General features: G+C 36.8%; 13 protein-coding genes across 13 annotated transcripts; 6 read left to right on the top strand and 7 right to left on the bottom strand.

Moving 5' to 3' along the window:
* Positions 1 to 162: 162 nt before the first annotated feature.
* Positions 163 to 915, top strand: CCS1 (copper chaperone; the record flags this gene model as incomplete). Its single annotated transcript, XM_015609339.1, has 1 exon — positions 163 to 915. The coding sequence occupies one exon, from the start codon at positions 163 to 165 to the stop codon at positions 913 to 915; it is 753 nt and encodes a 250-aa protein (XP_015469799.1).
* A 609-nt stretch (positions 916 to 1,524) lies between these two features.
* SOG2 (Sog2p) lies at positions 1,525 to 3,978 on the top strand (the record flags this gene model as incomplete). Its single annotated transcript, XM_015609338.1, has 1 exon — positions 1,525 to 3,978. The coding sequence occupies one exon, from the start codon at positions 1,525 to 1,527 to the stop codon at positions 3,976 to 3,978; it is 2,454 nt and encodes an 817-aa protein (XP_015469798.1).
* A 187-nt stretch (positions 3,979 to 4,165) lies between these two features.
* Positions 4,166 to 5,068, top strand: YMC1 (organic acid transporter; the record flags this gene model as incomplete). Its single annotated transcript, XM_015609337.1, has 1 exon — positions 4,166 to 5,068. One exon carries the CDS (start codon positions 4,166 to 4,168, stop codon positions 5,066 to 5,068), a length of 903 nt encoding a protein of 300 aa, XP_015469797.1.
* Positions 5,069 to 5,370: 302 nt separating this feature from the next.
* Positions 5,371 to 7,083, bottom strand: AC631_00506 (uncharacterized protein; the record flags this gene model as incomplete). Its single annotated transcript, XM_015609336.1, has 1 exon — positions 5,371 to 7,083. The coding sequence occupies one exon, from the start codon at positions 7,081 to 7,083 to the stop codon at positions 5,371 to 5,373; it is 1,713 nt and encodes a 570-aa protein (XP_015469796.1).
* A 252-nt stretch (positions 7,084 to 7,335) lies between these two features.
* SPO1 (putative carboxylic ester hydrolase) lies at positions 7,336 to 9,312 on the bottom strand (the record flags this gene model as incomplete). Its single annotated transcript, XM_015609335.1, has 1 exon — positions 7,336 to 9,312. The coding sequence occupies one exon, from the start codon at positions 9,310 to 9,312 to the stop codon at positions 7,336 to 7,338; it is 1,977 nt and encodes a 658-aa protein (XP_015469795.1).
* Positions 9,313 to 10,064: 752 nt separating this feature from the next.
* On the bottom strand, positions 10,065 to 13,217 carry CEF3 (translation elongation factor EF-3; the record flags this gene model as incomplete). Its single annotated transcript, XM_015609334.1, has 1 exon — positions 10,065 to 13,217. One exon carries the CDS (start codon positions 13,215 to 13,217, stop codon positions 10,065 to 10,067), a length of 3,153 nt encoding a protein of 1,050 aa, XP_015469794.1.
* A 1,921-nt stretch (positions 13,218 to 15,138) lies between these two features.
* Positions 15,139 to 16,011, top strand: AC631_00503 (alpha/beta fold hydrolase; the record flags this gene model as incomplete). The annotated part of the gene is made up of 1 exon (XM_015609333.1): positions 15,139 to 16,011. One exon carries the CDS (start codon positions 15,139 to 15,141, stop codon positions 16,009 to 16,011), a length of 873 nt encoding a protein of 290 aa, XP_015469793.1.
* A 312-nt stretch (positions 16,012 to 16,323) lies between these two features.
* Positions 16,324 to 17,022, top strand: AC631_00502 (uncharacterized protein; the record flags this gene model as incomplete). Its single annotated transcript, XM_015609332.1, has 1 exon — positions 16,324 to 17,022. The coding sequence occupies one exon, from the start codon at positions 16,324 to 16,326 to the stop codon at positions 17,020 to 17,022; it is 699 nt and encodes a 232-aa protein (XP_015469792.1).
* A 741-nt stretch (positions 17,023 to 17,763) lies between these two features.
* Positions 17,764 to 18,231, bottom strand: AC631_00501 (uncharacterized protein; the record flags this gene model as incomplete). The annotated part of the gene is made up of 1 exon (XM_015609331.1): positions 17,764 to 18,231. The coding sequence occupies one exon, from the start codon at positions 18,229 to 18,231 to the stop codon at positions 17,764 to 17,766; it is 468 nt and encodes a 155-aa protein (XP_015469791.1).
* Positions 18,232 to 19,485: 1,254 nt separating this feature from the next.
* Positions 19,486 to 19,752, bottom strand: AC631_00500 (uncharacterized protein; the record flags this gene model as incomplete). The annotated part of the gene is made up of 1 exon (XM_015609330.1): positions 19,486 to 19,752. One exon carries the CDS (start codon positions 19,750 to 19,752, stop codon positions 19,486 to 19,488), a length of 267 nt encoding a protein of 88 aa, XP_015469790.1.
* A 549-nt stretch (positions 19,753 to 20,301) lies between these two features.
* On the top strand, positions 20,302 to 20,709 carry AC631_00499 (uncharacterized protein; the record flags this gene model as incomplete). The annotated part of the gene is made up of 1 exon (XM_015609329.1): positions 20,302 to 20,709. The coding sequence occupies one exon, from the start codon at positions 20,302 to 20,304 to the stop codon at positions 20,707 to 20,709; it is 408 nt and encodes a 135-aa protein (XP_015469789.1).
* Positions 20,710 to 20,817: 108 nt separating this feature from the next.
* Positions 20,818 to 21,479, bottom strand: AC631_00498 (mitochondrial 54S ribosomal protein bL19m; the record flags this gene model as incomplete). Its single annotated transcript, XM_015609328.1, has 2 exons — positions 20,818 to 21,257; positions 21,314 to 21,479. 2 exons carry the CDS (start codon positions 21,477 to 21,479, stop codon positions 20,818 to 20,820), a joined length of 606 nt encoding a protein of 201 aa, XP_015469788.1.
* A 151-nt stretch (positions 21,480 to 21,630) lies between these two features.
* Positions 21,631 to 22,440, bottom strand: BUD23 (18S rRNA (guanine1575-N7)-methyltransferase; the record flags this gene model as incomplete). Its single annotated transcript, XM_015609327.1, has 1 exon — positions 21,631 to 22,440. One exon carries the CDS (start codon positions 22,438 to 22,440, stop codon positions 21,631 to 21,633), a length of 810 nt encoding a protein of 269 aa, XP_015469787.1.
* Between the last annotated feature and the right edge of the window lie 64 nt (positions 22,441 to 22,504).

Genomic DNA, 22,504 nt, shown 5'->3' with positions numbered 1-22,504 from the left:
TATACATATTAGAGTATAATACGCCTATTGTAGAGCTAAATAGATTTCTATATTGGTTGTGAAATTTACTCACCATGGTTCAATATGAATCGCGGGCAATTAGTAATAATTCAATATATATTCTACAAGTCTTTTTCTTTACAAGAAACCATATATTAGACCATGACAAAATCGTTTGAAATTGTGTTTGCCGTTCCTATGGAATGTCAATCATGTGTTGATGCCGTATCTCAGTCATTGAAATCATTGAACGGTGTATCTAAATTCGATATTGATTTGAAATCAAATATAGTCACCACAGAAGGATCGGTTCCACCATCCGAAATCGTGAAAGCTATACAGAGTACCGGAAAGGATGCTATCATACGTGGTACAGGAAAGCCTAATTCTGCGGCTGTGTGTATTTTGGAGTCGTTTGATCCAAAAGACTACCAACAACCGGTTAAAGGTTTGGCAAGAATTGTGAGCGTCGGTGACAACGACCTAGTTGTCGATTTAACCGTCAATGGTTTGCCTAAAGGGACATACTACCCGTCTATCCGTAAATCGGGCAATTTGTCCAAAGGTGCATTGTCTACTGGTGGGTGTTTCTACCCGTTAGCTCCCTTAGATGTTGATCAACCTGCTTCTGAATCTACTGTCATAAATTCGCTTGGTGCTGCATCTCATACTTCCGAAGAAGGTCCATTGTATGCTGGTCAAGGCTTTCTACATGCAAACTTGAATATATCTGACTTAATCGGCAGGAGCGTCATCTTATCCAAGTTGAAAGACGAAACTGCTCCCGACTCATTATGTGGAGTCATCGCCCGCAGTGCTGGTGCTTGGGAGAATGATAAACAAGTTTGTAGTTGTTCAGGTAAAACCGTTTGGCAGGAGAGATCTGATGCTCTTGCTAAAGGCTTAAAAGTGTAAATAATCTCTATATAGTAGCTGTTTCTATAATACATACTACTTATATGCTCAGATTTGATCCTCTGGCGTAAACTTGAGAATACACATGCTCTCAATTTTTTTATCTATTGATCTGAATCAACACTATAATTTACTGAATATTGCATTAGTATACATTTGTATCGTTATATATTTAACAGAGTGTTGATGGATCATCATTCGTTTCAATATTTTGTTCCCAAGGTCTTTTAAAAAATTTTAATAGATATTTGAATCATGCATCAACCATATCTATCGCAGAAATCGCATATACTACAGTTGATTAAAGATCAACTAGAACACATTAAACATAATAATGCGGTGAAACTAAATAGTATATTGCAGGATATACCTAATGTGACATTGTCAGAAGTCATAGAGTGTCTCCATGAATTTTTACATTCATATGAGCCGTGTTTAGAAGTAGAGAGATTGACACTCCAAGGAAATCAGCTCACTAAATTACCCAATAATTTTTCAATAATTGGCAGCAGCATTCGGTATTTGGATCTTCATGGTAACAAATTCACAGAATTTCCATCAGTGATCGGAGATATACCAAATTTGGAGATTTTGGACATGTCAAAAAATATGTTGTCTACATTGCCATCGGCGGATGTAGTCAAGCTCCAGAATTTGAGGGTATTCTCGTTGAAGGAGAACAACTTCAAGTATTTGCCACCAGTTCTTGGGAAGCTAAGCAGTTTAGGCTTAATAGAGGTCACTGAGAACCCATTAGTAATGCCTTCGCCCGAAGTAATAAGAAACTTCCAAATGCAATCTCCAGATCTCGATTGGGTCAACGAGTTGAAAAATTATCTTAATACAAACAGTTCAATATTGGAAATGAAACTTGCTGAGCAAACCGGTCATTTTAAGGAACAAGAGCATACGAATCGTCTACCAGCAATGTCTAGGTCGAAAAGTATATCCGAAACAAGAACCAGCGCATCAAGGGCTGCTAGAAGAATGGGTCTAATTATTAGAAAACCCGATGAGACGAAATCTAACGATACCTCCAATACTAGCAATGACTCTTCTGACTCGCATTATCAACTTGGAGACAATTCGGGTTTTGCACCGGGATATTCTTCACCTCTGCCTTTGCCTCAACAATCATTATCTGCATCTGCCTCCCAAACTACTTTCAGCATATCAACACCACCCCCAGTTCCATCGATCACTGCTACCTCTACGAACTCGGTCTCTCATACAAATTCGCTTTACCCACAAGCATCTAACACTCCTACCATAAGTAGGAATTCAAGCCGTAACAGATCTAGGTCTAATACATTAAAAGAAATAGATAGGATTCTTGAGAAAAGTGATACAGTTGATACAGAGCATAAGTCTGGAGCTTACTTCAGGCGACTTTCCACTTTACAAGAATTACCTACTGATGAAAACATTTCCAATGTTGGATCTAATCTCAATGTGCCTCTCTCGTCGTCTGTTTCTAGAAATAACAGTGTTGGCCAGCATTACAAAAATGGCATAAGTTCATCAATGAATAACCTTGATGCTTCTGAGACTATACCTGAAGTACCACCATCAATCAGCAAGTCTACATTAAGAGTTTCATCAAAATCATCATCCCATAGAGGTGATGTTTCACCGTCTAAGACTTCATTTCAGTTGAAAGATACCACTAGTGCTAAGAAAAGTGCCTATACTGCAGCATTGATAAAAGCATCTAGAAAGATTCTTTTCTCCTTCAGTGAGCTTCATTCTTCAGTGCGTAGGTTTACTGGATTCTGCATTGATAAGAAAATCACTATCAAAATGGTTTCTCATTTATACACAACGAAATCAAATATCGATTCTCTAGTTGAGAGCTTAGAAATAGTTGAAGAGAATGGTGATAATATAGATCAAATCAACGTTCATCTACATGCCTGCATTTCCTCGTTCAAATCAATTATGAGTTTATTAAGTGAAAATTTTACAACATTCGTCATGAAAATCGATGTCTGCTTTATTAGAATGCTTTACTTGACTCTTTATGGTTCGTTTAATGAATTATTAAATGCGCACAAAATACTTGCAGCAAGTCCGACACTGCAAATGCCATCTATAACACATTCAAGCAGTAGTATTACCAACCAAACATCTTCATTGGATTCAAAACACCCAACTAAGCAATTATCAATAAACACAACTAACGTGGGAAACGACCAGGATGATATTGATGAAAAGCTATATGCGACTATTGAGATTGCAACTTCCAATGCTCAGATCGTTTTCAGCGAGTTAACGAAGGCTATTGGTAAAACAGCAACCGCGAGTGCTGTTAGTAGTTCTACAGCTTCCGGTCAACCCATTAATCATACAATTGCCACTAAGGTCAAGGAATTGACTAACGTTTGTATGTCCTCAATGGACATAACCAAGAGATTAAAAACTAAATTAATCACTATTAGGAATAATCCTTCACAAACAACTAGGAAGCTGTTCTGGGACGATATTAATCTATTTCTTAAAGCAATTATTCAAACGTTTTCTTCCGTTAAAGGAGTCATGAAAGACTTGCCTATCTTGAATGATGTTAGATCATTCATGGCTAATTTGACCAAGACTACTAAAGAGGTCACCATCATGTTGGAAGCCTCGTCGTACAGATTGATGTCTTCTGAATCAGCATCATCGTCTACACCTGCACTCCCACCTCAATTGCCATCCATTGCCAGTGTTTCCAATATTTTCACTCCTGTATCACCACATCCTGCGGTGCCAAATTCTTTGCATTCGCATTCTCTGGCGAACTTAGTTCAAATGAGTAATCCAATCTTAGCAAATACTCAGCAAGGTCTGTTTGCCACACGTACACCACTAACCAACCCTTCGGGCCCTCCTACGCTGTTTGACCCACCCGCTAGTTATTCAAGTTCTATGCTAAATGCTAATTCGATAACTGGTGGCGCCAGTGTTACTGCTCCAGCACATTCTACAGGTCAGTACTACGCAAAAAATGGCATGAATCCTTTCGATGGGCTTATTTTGGCAAATAGCGATAAAGATAGAGCAAACTCAAATATTAATGATTAGCTATATATCGTAAATTGTATGGTAATAACTTCCGTGATATTTCGTTTGTAACTCAATATTTACTCTGAGCGATGAGAAGAGTCAAATCTTTCTCCACCATAAATTTTCAGATTTTTCACTTTTATTGAATTTAATCTATAGAATCAAATAGTATTAACAATAAAGTTAAAGATATATATATTCAATAATGACTATCGAGTTAGAGGAACCAATACTTACACAAGAAAACGCTCAGGTTTATAAGGATTTGCTTGGTGGTACCGTTGGTGGTATTGCTCAAGTTTTGGTGGGGCAACCATTTGATACTGTTAAAGTTAGATTACAATCTGCTCCAGAGGGTACGTATACGGGAGCATTAGATGTTGTGAAGAGGTTGATTGCTAATGAAGGTCCTATGGGTTTCTATAAAGGAACTTTGACACCATTAGTCGGGGTTGGAGCTTGTGTCTCAGTGCAATTTTCAGTGAACGAATTCATGAAGAGATACTATGATAGAAAGTTGGATGGACAGGCTTTGACTTTAGGTCAATATTTCAACTGTGGTGCCGTTGCAGGTTTTGCCAATGGTTTCTTGGCATCTCCTATTGAGCATATCCGTATTAGATTGCAAACCCAAACGGGATCTGATAAATCATTCAGCGGGCCTATAGGATGCGCTAAAAAGATTTACCAAACTGGTGGTTTAATGCAAGGTATATTCAAAGGTATAGGACCAACTTTGTTCAGAGAATCTGTTGGCTTAGGTATCTATTTTGCCACGTATGAAGCCCTTATAAGCAAAGAGTTAGAAAAGAAGAAAGATATTGTTCGTACTGACATCCCAGGATGGAAATTATGTGCTTATGGTGGTTTGTCTGGCTATGCATTATGGGGTGGTATCTACCCAGTTGATATTATCAAATCAAAGTTGCAAACTGACTCTTTGAGCAAGCCAGTTTACAAGGGATCCTTAAGTGTCGTCAGAGATATCTGGATTAAAACCGGTATCAGAGGTTTCTACAAGGGTTTCATTCCAACAATCTTGAGAGCTGCCCCAGCTAATGGTGCCACATTTGCTGCCTTTGAAACAACAATGAGAATGATCAATTAAGTTACAAGGAAATAACGTTGATCGAATTTCTACGTATGAACAGCTCACGAGCTACTATTTTATTTATTTCAGTATACAATAGATGCTATATAGAACGTTTAATTTACCGTTACTAAATGAGAATAATCTCGACCAAATATTTATATAATATATCCAGATCTAAATGAAGTATAAATACATAAAAACCAAAAAAAAACGCCTTGTAAACTAAATACATATCATAATCATATAGTAAGAAAATATGATTTAATGCTTTCATAAAAGCCTAAATAATAATATGATAATTATAACAGATAATTATATTATTCAACTTTTCGTGCTATGTGATGTACTCCTTCTGGGTGCATCTGATAATCAGAACCTATCGCATTGACGCTGTCATATTGAGTCTCAGCCTCTTCTGCTAGCTGATCAAATGGATAGTCTTGCGGCCGTATCACTTTTATAAATTCCATAAAATCCATGAAATATTCCCCATTAAATTCATAACAATCTGTGCCCAATAATTCAAGTTTTTCCAGATAAGTAATTTCCTTTGTGGTATGGGGTACGAATTGTTCTTCCATGTCTACACTACCAGGAGATTCTGTTGATTCTGTTTGTGCTTTTTCTTTCTCTTCTCTCATTCTTTGATTAAAAGTCACATCCATTCTTAAATGCAAGCCAGGTATCAAATCGATGCAATATAAAAAGACACAACTCAAAACAAAAACGTAGGCGGCCGTAACTGTACAACCTAATAATTGGTAACCAAACTGAATCCAATGACCTTTCACCCATCCTCCATCTGAATTATATCTTTGGTTAGCAAATATTCCTGTAAGCAATGATCCGAGTATACCTGCCACGCCATGAATGGCAAAAATATCTAATGCGTCATCAATTTGTACAAAATACTTAAGTCGTGTCGATAAATTAACAACTATTCCACCAAGTACTCCAAACACAAAACTCTTCCAGAACTCAGTAGGAGACGAAACGTATCCTCCCCCTGGGGTTATCACCGCTAATCCTGTAACAATACCCGAAGAAAATGATATAATCGATATCTTTCTACGTTGAACAAAGTTGGATTTGGTATCATGATAATGCTGGTTTATTGAAACTCCAGTTACTGATGGAGCTGTCCTAATATTTGTAGATGACCTTCTCAATACATGAATCTTATCTTTATGATTTGAAAGAGTGCTTTCTATAGGTGCACCTTCCAATGGGATTGCTGAAAAGTAGTAATCAATAAGCATCCAGATTATTCCGCTTGTTGAAGCGCATAATAAAACATTCATGATAATGTATAAAGATTCAATTGTAAACTTATAATCACACCCTGCCACAAATCCACACCAGCCACATATCATGAAAAATGTACCAATGATAATATGACCAGTGTTAGCACTACGATAATCATAAAGAATCTTTGGATTCCTTGGTCCTAAAATATAAGAATATGCTAATGCCGTAAATCCACTAACAATATGGATGCAATTACCACCAGCAAAATCCAATACTGGAAGATTATTCAATTCTACCGATAACCATCCTTCTCTATTCCAAAACCAATACGTCACTGGATTATATATGATGACTGACCAAAAGAATAAGAAAACGATCATGGGTAGTATTCTTCCCCTTTCTGCAACACACCCAGGAAACGTCAAACACACGCATATAATCTTCATAAACCCATTAAACAAAAAATGATTCATCAGCCATATATCACCTCTAGGTGTGGTATAATTATTTGTCACTGAATCTCTCATATGCCGTAAAACGGCATAATTCAAGTCCCCTATGAAACGGTTGGAAGAGCTGGAATAGCACAACGAATATCCCCAAATGAACCACTCTATCAATACAAACGGTGTGAGAAAAACCGGAAGCGCAAGCATGGTCAAAGACGATCTCCGTTGAGTCAACCCTGAATAAAATAATGCAATTCCAATTATAGCCAATGGAAGCAACGACGTACAGTAAATCATGTATAAAGAATTAATTACCGTCCACACATCATCCATACTTGTCAACACCTGATAATGCAGACTATTCATAGCAAATGATTATTACAATGAGCTTTTATATTATAATATACCTATGAATGCAACGATCCCATCAAGTCGTTATTTCTATATTATTAACGAGTTTTATTAACGTTTTTGATTGATATACGAATAGATTTTCAGCTCTATTGTTCGTCATGATAATAATGAAAAAAAAAATATTGATAAATTCGAGCAGGTGTAGGGATGTTTCTTATCTGGCTTAGACCACTATTCACTCCAACAAAATGAATCAAAGCATTCTTGACATATCGTTGGTATTTTAAAGTCGCCCTGGTATAAATTATTAAGTCCAAGATCTATTCTGTCGAATTCTCGTTTTAAAATAGCACATCCGATACAAGTGGAATATTGAGTAGAATTCATGTATGTGGCTAAATTATAGCCATTCTCAATCATTCCAGATACTTCTTCTGGCGTATAGCTTAGCTTGAAAGTCGATGTATTTGAAGGATAAGAGTAATTTGAGTTTGCAGTATATATAATAAGGGGTGGTAGGTGGTAGTTATGTGTGTTTCTGAAATTATGGAGTGTTTGATTTGAGTCTGTCTGTTCAGCTGTTCCAATAGTGGGATAATCTTTATGGAGGTTACAGCCGAAAAATACAGGTTTATTGTTTAGATTCAATTTCATCATGGTCTGAGGGTCAGGTACATGGGGAAAAATGGATCTGATTCCCGTATCTGAGGTGTGTTTTGCTTTGGTGTTATTGGAATAGAATCCATGAGACATGTTTTGAGACGAAACACTATTTGGTGGATGAGAGCTGAGACGAAACACCGGAAGAGATATGGTAGACTCTTTATTGTGAAATCTTTCTGATGATTTCTCTAAAGTCGTTCCGTTTGGGTAATTAAATAAATCGGAAGTCATGTCGAACGAAAGTATCACGTCAACTTCCCTTGCGCTCTGTAAGAACGGTTGAAATGGTATGTTTTGGCCATCATCTCCCCCGTCAACAAGATAAATAGTTTTGCTTTTAGATATTTCTTCTTCACTGGTTTGAGAATAGTTGTATCCGTAAAAAGGGTTTGGGGAAAAGGCTGCATAGTCTGGGTGGTGCAGAGGAAACTCGAATGATTTAAAATCAGAACTTAACCCAAATGATTTGAGTATCGTTTTTATAGCGTTTGATGCTTCTAGATTAAGTCCTAAAAGGAATTGATACACATAGACAAATATGTGACTGAACAAGCATGAGGAAGTCCCAGTTATAAAGCCAATGTTGTCGAACCCTGAAACACAAATTGATATATTTGGATTCTGTGTAAGAATCGTTGATTTCCCGCCAAATAATGAAGTCCCAAGATATTTCATAGGGACAAATGCATTTAAGTACGAATCCCAAGAACCAAACTCGTACGGTGTGAACTCAAATAAATGTGAATCTATACTCTTCATTTCCTTAGTCGGTATCTTTTCAACAGCACAAATTATGGGGAAAGGCTGTTCATGATTTTGAAATGAAGGCATAAGTGTGCTTGTAGTTACAGTTGCACCTGGACTTCTTGCAGCATTGGGAAAAATTCTCCGTGCTAAGACCCTACCCCAGTAATCAGTAAATGATAAGTGATATCCTGCTATACGCTTTGCCCGTACTTCAATATTCAACTCCTTATAATAGCTGAAAATTTCCCTCCATGTTGCTAATGTTTCGAACCTGAATACATTTCCACTGGTTTTTGATACTTTCAGATCTGGTGTTTTCAAGAACAAAGACTTGAAGAACTCACTTATTGTTGAACTTTTTTTCGTGTTTTTCACTTCTCTTTTTATTTTTGACAAGGACTGTGATTGAAATTCAACGCTCTCGGTAGTACTCTTTCCAGAATCGAACCACTCTATAATAGTTTTCACGAAGCTAGGCCATTTGTCTTTCTGTTTAGTTGAAGTATTTGCATTAGTCTTGTTACTCATGGGTATTTGTGATATTGCATTTTGAATACTTGTAGGGTCGAAGTTAGGTATTCCTGCTAAAAGCTGATCTTGTAATGCCCATGAGTTAGGATCACTTTTTAACTCGTTTATTGGCCTGAAATCATTTATCAAGTTGCTCATCACTAACCATGAGCCTCCAGATATGCCACCAATATATGATAAAGCTTGCAAGAGCCCTCCTAAGCCATATTCAGAAGAATTAGAAGATCGTTCATCATATGCAGCCATCACACCTGCACCTGTTAACATGGATCTATAACCACCTCCCGAAATTGCAAGGGCGATAGTTATGTGTTTTGTAGATTTTGCTAAAAATGTTTGATAATCAAAATCAGGTATTCTGTTTCTAGACAAGAGGTCTTTTAAGGCAATATCTGTCAATTTCTTCCGTTGCCGCATATACTTCTCTTCTTCTTTACAGAGGGTCTAAATTTATTAGTATTAAGGTTTCTCACTAGGTAAACAGGGTAATCTTACTTTATTTGCCGTCCTTACTAGCAGGAAAGAAGGACATTGGATTTCATAAGGAGCATAAGACAAGTTCCATAAGTATTGATCATTCTGAAGACTCGCATCATGATTCAGTAACGCAAAGGGACTGTCTATATATGTGTTTAACCCCTCCGATATTGTTTTGTTTAATTCAAAACCAAGACTTTTAAGATGCTTCTTATCTGTTGGCATTCCACAAACAGTCAAAATGAATGTAAGAACGATTAACCACTCCCATGTAGAGCCAGTCATATTCTAATATGTTGTTTCATTCATATTAAATTCATGAAATGTTTCTTGAATTGCCGCAAAATATTTTTACTTGTGGATCTGAAAAATTATACCTGGATTACACAATATTTTTTTAAATAAATATCTATTAATATAGAAATAAACAATTAGACTAAACTAGAAATTTACTAACATAATTCAGAAAAATTCACGTATATATATAAAAAGAAAAGAAAACTAAAGACTACTAAAATACCAAGTTAAGGATTAGAAATAACTTAGAAATCTTCATCTTCAGAAACGTAGGCATCACCTAATTCCTTCTTCTTTCTCATTCTTTCCTTCTTCTTCTTTCTTAATTCAGCAGAAGATAACTTAGTCTTCTTCTTAGCAGCAGCAATCTTGTTACCCATAGCATCGAATTTGTCTTCTTCGTCTTCCTTCTTTTCAAGTCTTGGACCAGCACCTTGACCTTGAACCCAGTTGTGACCGGATGGAGTCATTTTACCGTCTAAGACAGCCCAAACTTCTTCGGTAAGATCCTTGGTGAATTCAGCAGAGTGAGTAATGATAACAATACCACCTTCGAAAGCCTTCAAAGCCTTGGATAAAGCACCTAAGGAGTCACGATCCAAATAGTTAGTTGGTTCATCTAAGACAATCAAGTGAGGTCTTTGCCATGTACAAGCAGCTAAGACTAACTTAACCTTTTGACCACCAGATAAACCTCTGATTCTGGAGTGGGAAACTAATTCAGCTTCCAAACCCAACATAGCACAGTGTTCTTCAATTTCCTTTCTGGTTAATGGTCTGAATTGACCGGAGGCTAAAGCTTCCTTCATATCAACTTCGGCGACTAACTTGGAGTGAGTTTCCATAATTTCACCTCTTGGTAACCAAGCGTTATCAACAGACATCATAGGAACCCATCTTTCGTTCTTCATACCAATGTTTTCACCCAACATCCAAGAACATTCATATTCGTAAGAGTTCTTGAACTTTCTTCTGGCGTGGATACCAGCAATTCTTCTTGGGGTACCTTCAATCTTGAAGATCTTGTTCATGGAAGTTTCATCATCTTCGTTGATTTGTCTGGAAGCTCTGTCCATGGTTTCTCTATCTTCACCAGTTTGGAATCTCCATTGGATATATTCAGATGGAGTCTTGTCTAAGTGGTTATCAATATGGGCGAAAGCATGTTGTTTAATGTAAGCAATACGACAGTTTTCGTGGACGTAAACTTCACCTTCAGTTGGTAATAATTCACCAGTTAAGACGTTAATCAAGGTAGATTTACCAGCACCATTTGGACCAATGACAGCAATTCTGGAAGATAAAGAACATTGGAAGTTGATATTTTGAATTTGTGGCTTGTTGGTACCTGGGTATTGGAAAGTCATGTTAGAAACCTTGACAATAGCCTTTTGCTTAGTCTTGACACCTTCTAAGAAACCTGGTTCTGGGAATCTGAATTCTAAGTCAGAAGCACCTAATTCGTAGTAAGATTGAGCGGATGGACATTTCTTAACGAATTCGGATAAGTTACCCTTGTACTTTCTTAACTTGAAACCTTCGTAGTGGATAACGTATTGAACAACGTTATCTAAGAAACCGGAATCGTGAGAAACGATAATAGAGGTAATACCACAGGTTTGTAAGTAGTTGACTAACCAAGCGACGTTGACGGTATCTAAATGGTTAGTTGGTTCATCCAATAATAAGATATCAGCGTTCTTCAAAACAGCTCTAGCTAAAGCTAATTTCATCTTCCAACCACCGGATAAGGATTGAATTGGCATGTTGATCATTTCATCAGAGAAGTTGAATTCTTGCAACTTAGCAACAACAACATCTTCAGTTAAACCGACTTCACCATCTTCAAGGACGAATTGAACAACAGTGGTTTCAGCGTGGGTACCATCAATATCGTGTTCGACGTAAACGGTCTTACATTCTGCTTGGGATGGGAAACCTTCAACTTGACCGTTAGCAATAGCTCTCATCAAGGTAGACTTACCGGCACCATTTGGACCACATAAACCATATCTTCTGTTTCTCTTTAATCTGAATTGAGTCTTGTTCAACAAGATCTTAGCACCGTAAGCCAAGGAGAACTCACAGTTACATAAGTCTTCACCTTCATCTTCTTCATCTTCGAAAGATGGTGGAGCTGGGATGTTGTCGATGGCTCTCTTTCTGAATTCTTCAATGATTTCCTTAGCTTCCTTTTCGTGTAAGAAAATAGTAGCAAATGGTAATAAGTTTTGGATCCAGGTGTCTGGGTTGATAGCTCTTTCGTCAATCAAGTCACCAGCAATGGCAGCAATATATTTCAAAGCTGGGTCGAATCTGGCGGCAAGGTCCTTACCCTTTAATAATTCTTGGAAGACACCTAAGGTGACTGGAATATCACCGGCGGTGGAAACTTCTGGAATAACGTCACCTTCCTTGATATCACCAACTCTTCTTAAAGTGTTCAAAGCTCTGTTGGTAACTTCACGGGCTTCTGGGTCAGCCATGGTGGAGAAGTTAGCCTTTAAAGCTGGTAATAATTTGTCCATGAAAGGAGCAACAACTTGTGGATCGTCGACTAATTTACACATGTTATCAACAATAACAGCAGCCTTACGCTTGATGGCGGTTTCACGTTCAGCTAAACCTCTGGACAATAATGGGGCCATGATGGATAAAGTAGCCATGGTAACTTCGGAAACAAAGGTGGTAGCACCCAAAATGTGGACGGTTTCTGGAACTTCAGCTGGCTTAGCAATACATTCAATCAACTTAGGAATGAACTTTTCGATATCCTTGTTGTCAATGGTTTCGGTGGACTTGGTCATGGTTTGGGTGGCAGCTTCCTTGACTTCCTTCTTGGTATCCCACATGGCTTCAGATAAGACTGGAATTAATTCCGGCATTCTTAAAGCAACTTGGGCCTTGGCGGTGTCAACCAATTGGGAGAGAGATCTCAAGATAGCGATCTTTTCGGTCCACTTGTTGGTGTTAGCCAAGTTGTCTAATAAAGATGGTAATAAAGCCTTAACAGCGGTTGGGGTGATGGCTTGCGAGATGGCAAACAAAGCGTCAGAAGCAGCAGCTTGAACATCCTTGTTCTTGTCACCAGCCTTGGCAGCAACATCTGAGACCAAAGCGACAACGAATGGTTCGACAGATGGAGATAATGCGTTAGATGAAGCAATGTGTGCGTAAGCAGTCAAAGCAGCAATGCTGGTCTTTTCATCTTTCTTGTTACCAATTTGTTTCTTCAAGTCTTCGAAGAATTGTGCTGGAACATCATGTTCAACAATCGACGAATTCAAGAAAGAAGCAACATTAGTAGCGGCTTCTTCCTTATTATCAGCAACTTGAAGCTTGCTTAATAATTCGGAAAGCACTTCAGCGGAGTATTTAGATTCACTGGCAGCAGACATTTTCCAATGTTAGTTGAAACAAGAAAAGAATAAAAAAAAATTCTTCAGAAATCTTATTAAATATATTAGTGGCCAACTAAAAAAAATTTTCACATAACGGAATCTCTTCGCTGCACAATAAAAAATTTGGTGCGGCTCAACAGAAATGCTTTTTGTTGTTTCTGTTCCATCTCCCTCGTTGTTGGCTTATCTAGAGCCAAGTAAATGTCAGTATGCAAAAGTAAGTATAGACCGACATTTACGCTGAGACATCTTGGTTACCCGGTTAGGATTTTAAACGGTTCGACTATGATTGGGTTTAAGGTTAGGCACAAATGTAGCGAGTATGCAAGCTTGACATGTATAGAAGGTCGGGAGCTTGATGAGAGGAGGTGAGATATGGGAAAGTGGGAAGAGAGAGGGATGTAGGAGAAAGGGTGAGGGAGGCACATGGAAGCCGAGGGAGCGGAAGGGACGTGAAATCAAGGGTAGTATGGCTGGGGCCATCGCGCATGAGGCCACGCAGAGATGGAAGAAGACAGAGAAATGGTCGAGGATATGGAATTTACGGAGGATATGTGATGTGGAATGTATATATATTGTTTATGGATGAGAGGTAATGGAGAAGGATGTGGGGGACTGAAACTGAAGACTGAAAGGCCAACTTGGATCAGATAAGGTACTAATTAGGATGAAATTGGCGAAGAATGGAGTTGGCCCAGAGAATGTGGTCCTATGCAAATTGTAGGGACATGGAAACAAGGAAAATTGTCTGTAGATGTAGAGATAGTGGTATTTGCCTTGAAGAGTATGTTTTGAGCACCTAGGGACAGGAACTGAAATTGTAGGTATGATTATGGTTACCACTATTCGTGATTATGTGGATCTAGATATGGCCACATTTATCCGTAATGGTCTGAGATGTAAACCCTGCTAAGCGTAAACGTATGCTTAGGTGTCGGGTACGATGTCTACAAATTTATGTGACCTAGGCTGTATGCTTGTGGGTCTAGTTTCAAGAATCCTCTCCCCTTTGTACGTACTTTGAAGATGTTATTTCTAATCCGCATAAGGGACGTCTCTTTAAGCAAATCCAGATGAAGTACATGCTTCAAAATCTTCAAAACAATAATATGCTGTGTCCAAAAATATTAACATTCCTACAATAATAATTAGTGTACCTGCTGTCATAAATGCAGCAATAGTCCAGGTGATTTCCGCTTGATAATTACCAAATATGTAACAACTACTAAATTGGCTGAAGACCTTGCCTAGCCTGATCTACGTTATGACCTGACAGTCAAACAAAGAATGTCTCATTAAATAGGCCCATGCATTTAAAAGTTGGCTCATGTTTCTCAATGTCTTGTAATTCTGCAACATTATTTATTGTTTCGCAACCTTGGATTTTATTGATTGTGATAATCCACTATTCTGGATCATTTCTAGCCCTTATAATGGAACAGCTCTTGAGAATGGATTATGAATTGATCATGATACTCACTTATTTTTTAGACATTTATGAAAGGAGGCGATATGTAATGAATCAGTTGGAATCACTCGTTTTACTATAGTCACTAATAGATGAGTAATCCCATAGTACAAGCAAAACGAAGAGATTAGAAGCAATATTTCCATGGCTTACAAATGCGGTGGTGCCAGATGTGTCATTTTCAAGTCTATGGACACAAGTTGAGTGAATAATAGTGCCTGGAGTTAAGGTGATTAGAGCCCAAGCAGTTACACACAGTACTATTAATAAGTGCACACATGATTAGAGCCCAATTGATTAGAACCCAATTGATTATCAATGGTCATGAACGAATTGATTAAAGCCCATTTATGCCATATTAGTATATAAATGGCTAATATCTGGGCTTCTATGAGAATCATGCCATACTATTAGATTAATTTTTTAAATCAGTAGGCTTTTGTCAAAAAAATGAGTATTGCAACCAGTGTCCATAAAGTTTCAGTCCAAAACGAAACAAATGTATTTTACAGAGAAGCTGGGTCACCAAATAAACCAACTATTTTGTTGCTTCATGGTTATCCAACTTCTTCTAACATGTTTAGAAATTTGATTCCGCTTCTTGCCCCACACTTTCATGTTATTGCACCTGATATCCCAGGCTTTGGCTTTACAGAATTACCATCGTCATATAAGTATGACTTTGCCAACTTGGCTGATACAATTGATTTGTTTGTGCAAGCTTTAAAACTCAAGAAGTTTGCTATTTATATCTTTGATTATGGTGCTCCTGTTGGGCTCAGGTTAGCCCTCAAAGATCCTACCAGAATTACTGCAATTGTGTCACAGAATGGTAATGCCTATGAGGAGGGTATCGACGATAGGTTTTGGAAACCAATTAGAGAATATTGGAAAACTGACGAACACAACGCTCAATTTGTCGATGCCCTTTCAAAATTTATCGAAGACCCTGTAAATATTGTTAGTCAATATGTACATGGCGTTAAAACCCCAGATTCTATTGATCCAGGTGCGTATCTACTTGATGAAGCTCTTTTAAAGAGATCTGGACAAACGGCAATTCAACTAGGTTTGTTCTACGATTACAAGACTAATGTTGATTTGTATCCACAATTTCAAAACTTCTTGAGAGGTTCAAATATTCCAGTTCTTTTAGCGTGGGGTAAGAATGACATTATTTTCAATGTTGATGGAGCCGAAGCTTATAAAAGAGATGCAAAAAATTTGAAAATTGTGTACTTTGATACGGGACATTTTGCTCTTGAAAGTCATGTCGAAGAAATTTCTAAAGAAATTGTTGAATTTGTGGTTCCCCAGCTTTAAGATTGTTGTCTTATTGCGTAGTTATGTTTTAAGATATTATTTCAGTGTAATTCAAAGCTAAATATATAATGCTAGTATATACAATATGGGTATATATATGATTATATTTATATGACGTATTATTCATATGTATGTGTGTAGATATATTCCTTTTTGCAATCGGGATTTCTTAATTTGCTTATAAATCAGAAATTTCAATATTTCTGAATAAGTCCGTACTAAATTCATATATTTCACCCCATTATATCAAACTAATAAGCCAATTGCACTCTTTGATTGCGAATAGCTACATGATATTCCTTCTTGTGTAAAATGAGCAAAGAAGATAAAATCACTAGACCAAAAAGGTATCAATGTCCTGTAAAGGATTGTTCAAAAATGTATAGCAGACCTTGTTTGTTAGAACAACACCGGCGTACTCATACCAATGAACGAAACTTTGTTTGTGATATTCCCGGCTGTGGTAAGAATTTCTTAAGAAAATCACATTTGAAAGTTCATAAATGGTCACATTCGTCTGAAAAGCCTTTGAGTTGCGAAATATGCCATAGAGGATTTACTACCAGTCAACAGTTAGCTCGTCATTTGAATACACATCCAAGAGACAAAATTTGTCCATATGATTGTGGTAAGACATTTTTAATAGACGAAGACTTAATAGGTCATATGTTAGATGAGCATGTTCTCAACGAAATAGTGATTCTGCAAGAAAGTCCTGGTCAGAAAAAGGATGATAACTCGTTATTTTCGGCAACACCTACCCTAGATTCACCAGGTGACTTCATTCTACAGTCAAATACAAGATATAGAGATCCTGCAACTTCGTCGCTTGAAGATAGTGACAGTAATATTGTTCTACATCTGAAAGATAAAGACTCTTTTGTTGGCTTGCATTGCATGGAGGATATTTGTGAGGGTTTTGATGCTTACGACTCGGTCTTTGATTTAATTCAGCACTACGATGAATATCATCACTTTGTCCCAGATTCATATTTTCGGGAATTCAAATGAGCTTAGAGTAACTTTAATTACAATTTGTATCATGCAGCGCAATCATTAATAATTTAATTTCCATTCGAGGACTTTTCGGAACAGCTGATCCAAAATGCCCATTAAATTCAGACTTCAAACACAGTTTGAACTAATATAATCGAATTAACTTAACATATGTAGGTAAATATTTGGTAACTTTTATTAATTTAATTATCTCATAGAGTATAGGAAATGCTCCATTAAGTTCAGAAGAAAGGATTTGGAAAACCTTCTAGACACCATATTCTTGTTGTGGGTGTACAGACTTCATTATGTATACGTATAGGCGTTTCAAATCATATAATTTCTCCTGATTAAACAACTTATAGGTCAAATAATTCTGTTTAAGATGTGTACTAACAGGTTTTGTAGTGTAGTGGTTATCACACTGGTTTCTGATGCTGGTGACCTGGGTTCGATTCCCAGCAAGACCTTTATTTTTTATTATCGTACTAATCGCGACACTTTGCGTTGTTTTATGTGATACCATAAAGAGCTAGCAAATACAATACATGGCTAATCTAGTATTTTACAGTTATTTTTTGACGAATACAGCAAAGATTCAATCCGGAAGCCATTTTTTTCCCAAATTTAAAAATAAAGGAAACATGCCTCTCTTAGTGACTACTGAACTACTGAACCATCTACAAAATATAAACGTAGCGACGTAAAATTAATATACATGTAATTCTATTTAAACTATCAGATGAATAATATTGGTCATAATTTATCCTCCATGGATGCCTTGATTCCTTGTTTTGGCTTCTTGATAGCATTAGGGTTCTCATTGCCAACCACAGGTGCTTCATTAGCCATACCTCCTTTTGGTGCTTCTGCAACTCCTACACCGATGTCACCCTTTGATCCCTGCGCAAGATTTCCAGCTAATCCAATGTTTTCTGATTCTTTGTCTGCATTTCCGATTCCTACGATATCATCTAGGTTCTTATTGTATTCAAGATCCGGTTGAACTATTTCGTAAGATGGTTGTTCCATTGAACCCTTCAAATCTTGAGAAAGCCAATACATACAACTCCCAAACAATATTAATAAAATCAAATACCCAACTACTTTTCGCCTTGGAGAAGCGAAAAATGACTTTGCTTTGTTGTGATAAGGTGAAAAATTCAGCGACGGTTTCATATAGTATGGCCTTGGCAAACCATTGTTTTTATAACTACCTTGCATTATGATACTCTGTATATTCCGATACTATTCACAAACTTTCGTATCAACACTTAGCCTACTCCCAACTAGCTGTTAAATGAACAGTAGTTTGACATCTATTTGATCCTACTTCGCAAGTTTACTGCTTATGTAATCGGCCCGAACTATTCACCACCAAAACCACCTGTAAATCATTGGTTCTGGACTTCAAGCTTCTGGAAGAGATAAATATTCCATATATAGATCTAATTTCACTTTGCATGGAAATAAAGAAACGTATTTAGTAAAAGCTTTGGCTAAAAATGACAAATATTATAATAATTATGACATCCAAGTTGATGGCGGTATACTTCCCAACAAAATGTGATTTCAAAATTGATCTTTCCAATATGTATCTCTAGAAGGGTATATGATCATCACTTCTATCATTTTTCTGCATCTGCAACTAATAGTATTTGCTCTATTCTGTAATAATACTCACTTCGTGGAACTTGTTTAACAATACGCAAAAACAACTATTGGTAAACTTGATCCACTGGAAGAAGAAAGGTACATTTTCAAAAACCCTCGTCTTCTTCAGCCTTAGATTAATATATTGATTTTTTATATATTAAATGAATACACAAGAATTTCTCTTCTTTCATATTTTTGCAAACTTTACAAAAAACTCAAAAAATTAAAAAATTATGTATATTATAATCATAATATAGACTTATATAAATTATACATACATACAATTATACAAATAAACACCAGAAGTTGCATTAACTACTTCTTTTGCTGATTAATTCAGGAAAAGTGAAATAATTGTTTGTATTAGGTTTGATCTATTTGCAATAAACCTTGCGACACAAGCCGCACCTCCAAGGAACACAAATTCATACAAATACCTTTGTGTATATTATTGGAATACTCCCTACAAGTAAGAATAGTGTGGATTAACTATGATATAGACTCGTTTAGTGTGACAGAGTACTAAGGATTGTGTACTTGTTATATAAATATGTACAATTATATAGTGTTGTTACACAAATGTAAAACTATACTTAAATCATGGTGTTGAATGTCTCTAATAATAAACGTATTTCAATATGAATAAACATACAAATTTTTCATTAGTAATGGCCCAAGTTCAAACATTTACATATGTATTCAGTAAACCTTGCAAGATACCAGCCTCTAAGTCTGAACTGGTGCTTTAACCTGCTATGAGCATATACCTAATTAGATCAAGATGATGTGGACAATAAGCTTTTAGAAAAGCATACCACGCATTTAGGGCCCTAAAAGAGACTTGTGTGTCCTGCGGTCGACAAGCACATTTGTTATAGTGTCTCTAGGCACACTCACCAAGCCCAATTCCCTCTTATGCAAGTTCGTACGGTCTAATCTATCTTCCGATAGTTCGAAGACGTTTGAGAGTAAAAGATTTCCAAATGGATCAACAACAGTCAAAACACCATCGAGAACTCTCAAATCAGTCAACTTCAATCTGAGTTGAGTTCCTATGAACTTTTCTGGTTTGATTTCCTTCGTCACCATTGATACCTCTAACTAATAAGACATGAAGTTGAAGGGTAGAGTTGTGTGAAAAATGAAGTAATCACTTAGTTACCCGACTTTGAAATTTTCTCGACTATAAATTTAGCGAAACTTTCACTCTACGCTCTTATTTGAATTTTCTTTTTCCTAACATCAAGCGCAGCTTCACCCTCTACTAAATCAGTTTATCTTTTTCGTATATAAATAATCTGACCGGAGGATTACCAGTGAGTGAAAGCGTAGAAGAACCATCATGGAGCACGTTTCTGGGCGCCCGGTATTGACATTGATCGTGGAATACTGGGAATCAGTTGTGACTAAATCTATATATTTTTAAGCCTCGTAGTTTGTAATATGCTTGTAATTCAGCAAGTGCGTTTAAACACTTTTGAATGTGTCGGAAGCTTTCTGTGTCGTCGTTAAGGAGTACCGAAGTGAGACAGTCAGCACATTTTGTGCAATCCCAATTTTGATATCACATCTATATTCTCGATATTGAAAATCGCATTCGGACTATTGTTAATTTTAATGATTTAATGCTGTTCAAGGATGGACGAAGAAACAAGACGCAATGAGCTATCCGTTCTATATAACGAATACAAGGATTACTTTCTGGTATGCGAACTAAAGTTGAATCTGCCCAGTCTAGCCTCAAATTCAACAACAATAACGGGTGACGATTACTACTCAAAATCAGCATCGAGGAGAGGCAAAAGAAATATTGAAAGTCATATACATCTAAAGACCAAAGAGGGAGAAACAATTAGAGTATCAGTAGATACATCCGGGTGGTACGAAACCCCAGAAGAAGATGCATTAGAAATAGTCAAGCATTATGAAACGTTTGAATCGTTGATGATGCAACGATCTCGAAGTTTCCAAAATATGTTCGGAAATACACTATCTGATAGATTACACAACTTAATAAGCGAAAAGATGCATTCAGAACAAGCATAAGCGTCAAACTACAAATATCACGACTTAACGATTTAGATGAATGTATTCCTAGAATGATATATATATACAAGATGCCGGTTCGCTGGTAAACTGTTTTGGGAGGTGGACTTATTTATGTTTTTTAGTTTCTTTTCTTACGAAATTTTCAACATCACCAACATCATACTTAGTATTTCTGATGTAGAATTGTTTTCTTCTTGGTAAATACTTCTTAGGCTTGTGAACAACTTCAATATTTCTAATGTTAGGATTAAAAAGTGGGATTCTCATTTCAACACCCAACTTATTGATCTTATTTCTAAGTAATATATTTGTTCCCACGCTATTCACAGATCTCTTAACGGCAATAACTTGTCCAGTAACATTTGTTCTATCAAGATACGTAACCTTAATAATATCTCCAGAACGGACCCCAGTGTCTTGATCAACAAGGGCTCTTCTTTTACCTGTAGGGTCATATTTTTGGAGTAATTGTTTATGCAAATATGAGATAGCGTTCTCACAATTTCTCTTCTTTGGTAATGGTTCGTATACTGTTGGTAGTTTATCTGATATAGTTAGTATTTCATGCAATGTGAGTCGAATTAAAATTATTAAAACATACCCTTTTTGAACGGAATAAATGTTCTGACTGCTTGCAAAGATATACTGCTTGAGCGAACAGCCAATCCTCTGTTTAAAACGCTGAACATTTGGTCTGGTCTAATGTTGAATTCCTGGTATATGAAGTTCTTCAAATCAAGTTCGTAATTTTCAAGTGAATTTTTCATTTTGCGAATTTCTTAGTGCTAAAAAGTACGCACGCGTGCTTCTAATTACTTTACAAGTCAGTATAGACTAAACTCAAGCTTAGATATATATATATAATTTACAAATGACAAATAGAGATGCAGAAAGAAATAAGATTCAAGATAATGACAACTAAAAACGAGGACGTCTTTTTCTTGCAGTGAATTTGGAGTCGTGAGCAACATCTCTTCCTCTTCTTCTCATGGTTTCCTTCTTTCTATTGATAAATTCTTTCTTTGTTTCTAATTTCTTCATGAGTTTCTTGTTCATTTTCTTGGTGGTTTGTGGCGCATCCATTTGGGCTCCGGATAAGTTGATACTTCTTTCGGACTGACCAGCAGTTAAAACTAGATAATATTTCTTGTGACGTTTCGACTCAGGTTCATCTATGATCAAACCACCGCCGAAACCTGCTAGTTTAGCCGCATCCAAAATAGACTCAGTTTGCGAATCATTCATTGGATAAAATTGTGCAACAAACTTTCCCCCTCTTCTTAATGATGCATACAACGAGTTGAAAAATCTTAATAATCTTTTTTTAGGATCAGCATTAGAAACATCAGCATTACATAACCATTGAATAGCGGAAATTGAAATTGCAGCGTCAAAAGTACCTGCCCTAAAGGGTACTCCATTACCCAAATCACTCAAAAAGACATCTCCCTCTAATCCTCTGTCTAAGCCGGTGGCTAACATACTTGGAGAAATGTCCATTCCTACCCAATTATAACCTTCTTCTGTCAATATTTCTCCTGACAAACCGGATCCACATCCTAAATCCAATATGAAATGCGGTTCCTCTCGTGCTAGATTTAATAACTCTAATGCTCTTAAAGTCATCTTTGCCTGAATATGTTGAACACGGGTGGACGTAGTATACTTAAATGATTCAGTATCATTATAAAAAACCTCAGGTGGAGCAAGCTGTTCTGGTCTCGACATTGTATTCTATATACTTGGTGGTCTGTTATTATCCAAAATCTTATCGTCTATTTATTGATTCTAT

Source organism: Debaryomyces fabryi (genome assembly GCF_001447935.2).
Source record: "Debaryomyces fabryi strain CBS 789 chromosome Unknown contig00006, whole genome shotgun sequence".
Classification (NCBI taxonomy): Eukaryota; Fungi; Ascomycota; class Pichiomycetes; order Serinales; family Debaryomycetaceae; genus Debaryomyces; species Debaryomyces fabryi.
Note: the sequence above shows the minus strand (reverse complement) of the source record. Positions and strands in the feature narration are given on the sequence as shown.